The 2,959-nt window shown below is 31.3% G+C and overlaps 1 protein-coding gene across 1 annotated transcript; it reads left to right on the top strand.

Moving 5' to 3' along the window:
* Positions 1 to 1,719: 1,719 nt before the first annotated feature.
* Positions 1,720 to 2,959, top strand: LOC111895946 (uncharacterized). Its single transcript, XM_023892002.2, has 2 exons — positions 1,720 to 2,239; positions 2,313 to 2,959. The coding sequence occupies exons 1-2, from the start codon at positions 1,720 to 1,722 to the stop codon at positions 2,957 to 2,959; spliced, it is 1,167 nt and encodes a 388-aa protein (XP_023747770.1).

Consider the following 2,959-nt stretch of genomic DNA (forward strand, 5'->3'; position numbering starts at 1 on the left):
AAAATGGAGGATGCTATGGACATGGCGAAAGAAAATGTTGCAGCATGGAAAAACATAGCCTAGGTGAACTATGTTGTAATCTTTTTTGTGATTAATATAGAGTGAATATGATACTCTACTTTTGTACTTAATATGAAACTCTTTTATTTAATGAATTGTTATATATTATGTCTATAGGTCATATTGTTTTAATTATATAGTAAGTCTACATTTGATGTTTTACATTATGTCCCTGTTTTGATATATTATGTTGTTAAAAAGGCCATGTTGTTTGCTAACATAGGGGTATAACAGTCTATTACATGTTATATGACCAAATTTGATGGTGTTTGCCATATAAATGTCTTAGGGGCAACATCGGAATTAGTTATCATAATAATTTTAAATGTTAATTATATCCATGTTTTGCATAACTTGTAACTGAGTCATATTTGTCCCTGTTTTAGATAATTTTTTATTAAGATGGCAATGTATTTTGAAACTTAGTTGTAACTTGTGTTTATGCTAACACATGGGTATAATAGTCATTTATATATTATATGTTTTATATGTTAATTAAGATTGTTTTAGCTAGGGTATAACAGTCATTTATATATTATATGTCCAGATTTGATGTTTTTTTTAATGTAATTGTCTTATGGGCAAAATGGTAATTACTTATCATTCTATATTTTATATGTTAATTATGTCCATGTGTTGCATTTTTGTCCCTGTTTTAGATAATTTTTTATTAAGATGACAATGTACTTTGAAACTTAGTTGTAACCTGTGTTTATGCTAACACAGGGGTATAACAGTCGTTTATATATTATATGTTTTATATGTTAATTAAGATTGTTTTAGCAAGGGTATAACAGTCATTTATATATTATATGTCCAGATTTGATGTTGTTTTTAATGTAATTGTTTTATGGGCAAAATGGTAATTACTTATCATTCTATATTTTATATGTTAATTATGTCCATGTGTTGCTATTTGTCCCTGTTTTAGATATTTTTTATTAAGATGGCAATGTACTTTGAAACTTAGTTGTAACCTGTGTTTATGCTAACACAAGGGTATAACAGTCATATATATTATATGTTTTATATGTTAATTAAGATTGTTTTAGCAAGGGTATATCTGTCCATTAATTGTTATTATGATAAAACAAACAAAATTATATAATTTCCTGGTAACTGTGTTTGTATTAGATCGGTTTTACTGGATTCCTTTCTCTTTTGGTTAATGTTTTTGTTTTTTTGGTAAAGCAATTATTTGCAAACAACCAGATACCCCACTTGGTAAGTGTCAACGTAGTTATTGGTATATTTTGGAGTGTCATGGGTTCGAAACCAATTACCAACATTTTTTAATGCCTCAATATGTCCCTGATCATTCACTTTTTTATCAATTCTCCACATACCCCTGATCATCCAGACTCATTACGTAAATATACCAAATTAGACAATATGAATTCCTATCGATTCAATCGTTGATAACTACAAAGGCACTACAACTACGTTTTTTCTTCAACCAGAAATTGTTGCGTCAAAATCAAATTCATACAGGTAGAAATACTACATTTAATTAATACAGGAAATTACAAGTATTTTTCTTTCAAGATATTAGATTTATTAGTAATGTGATCTATTTTGTTTATGCACACCAACTGTTTGTTAAAATGAGTCAATAAACAAGAAACGTATATTGCTTGTTGACGCTGTTGTAAGCTGAATATGGATAAGTCTTGGATGGGAGCGTACAGAACATCAGAAACCTATGTAAAAGGTGTTGCAGAATTTATCAAATATGCAGTGCACAATTACAAGATTTCTAAACATAATGATCCTGCAGATACCAAAAAAAAGATAAGAATTCCATGTCCATTTGTTAACTGTGTAAACCACATATGTCATTCGGTGGATGTGGTAGATGATCATCTATTCAGGAATGGAATTGATCAAACATACACAAATTGGAATAAGCATGGAGAAACAGAAGAACCACCAAGAATTTATGTATATGAACATAATTTTGACATGGATACGTCAAACGTTGTAGATTCCACAAACATGAACACAGAAATGCCAACAGATGCTGCAGAACCTGTAAAGATGGTTGAAGTTGTAGAAGAAAATTTTATTGGGAACCCTGATAAGTTTAGAGAACTGATAGAGGATACCGAGAAGCCCCTATACACAGGGTGTCATAATTTCACAAAGTTATCTGCAATCATTCAACTACTCAACTTGAAGAGTAAGTATGGAGTATCAGATAAGTGCTTTACATAATTATTAGTTTTGATAAAAAAAAAAAAACATGTTACCAGAAGGAAACGAAATGTACAGTAGTACATATGAGGCGAAAAAAGCATTTAAGGCAATGGGTTCAGGGTATACTAAGATACATGCATGTGTCAACAATTGTATACTTTACAGAAAAGAATACACAGACTTGGCAGCATGTCCTACTTATGGTAAATCAAGATGGAAGGTTGATGAACAAAAAAATAAAATTTACAACAATATTCCCGCAAAATGTTTGTGGTACTTTCCAATTATTCCGCGTTTCAAGCGTCTTTTCCAGTCTAAGACAACTGTAAAAGATTTAACATGGCACGCAACAGAAATAATGGTGGATGTTGGAGTTTTAAGTAACCCAGCTGATTCACCAGCATGGGCTGCCATTGATGACAAATATCCTGATTTTGCTGGCGAACCAAGGAATTTACGACTAGGCATTTCGGCGGACGGGGTTGATGTGAACAGAGGAAATAGGAGTCATAGTGTTTGGCCTGTTTTAACTGTCATTTACAACCTTCCACCATGGTTGTGTATGAAGAGAAAGTTCATCATGCTTTCGTTATTGATTTCGGGAACACTAGGAAACGATATTGATGTGTTCCTAGCACCTTTTATTGATGATATGCAATTATTATTTGATTTTGGAGTTGAAACATACGATGCATATGCATAA

This window comes from Lactuca sativa, chromosome 6 (assembly GCF_002870075.4).
Source record: "Lactuca sativa cultivar Salinas chromosome 6, Lsat_Salinas_v11, whole genome shotgun sequence".
NCBI classification, from domain to species: domain Eukaryota; kingdom Viridiplantae; phylum Streptophyta; class Magnoliopsida; order Asterales; family Asteraceae; genus Lactuca; species Lactuca sativa.

Coding starts and splice junctions, on each gene's coding strand:
- LOC111895946 (XM_023892002.2), top strand. CDS start 1,720: ATGGATAAGTCTTGGATGGGAGCGTACAGAACATCAGAAACCTATGTA. Junction 2,240..2,312: donor TCAACTACTCAACTTGAAGA/GTAAGTATGGAG, acceptor ACATGTTACCAG/AAGGAAACGAAATGTACAGT.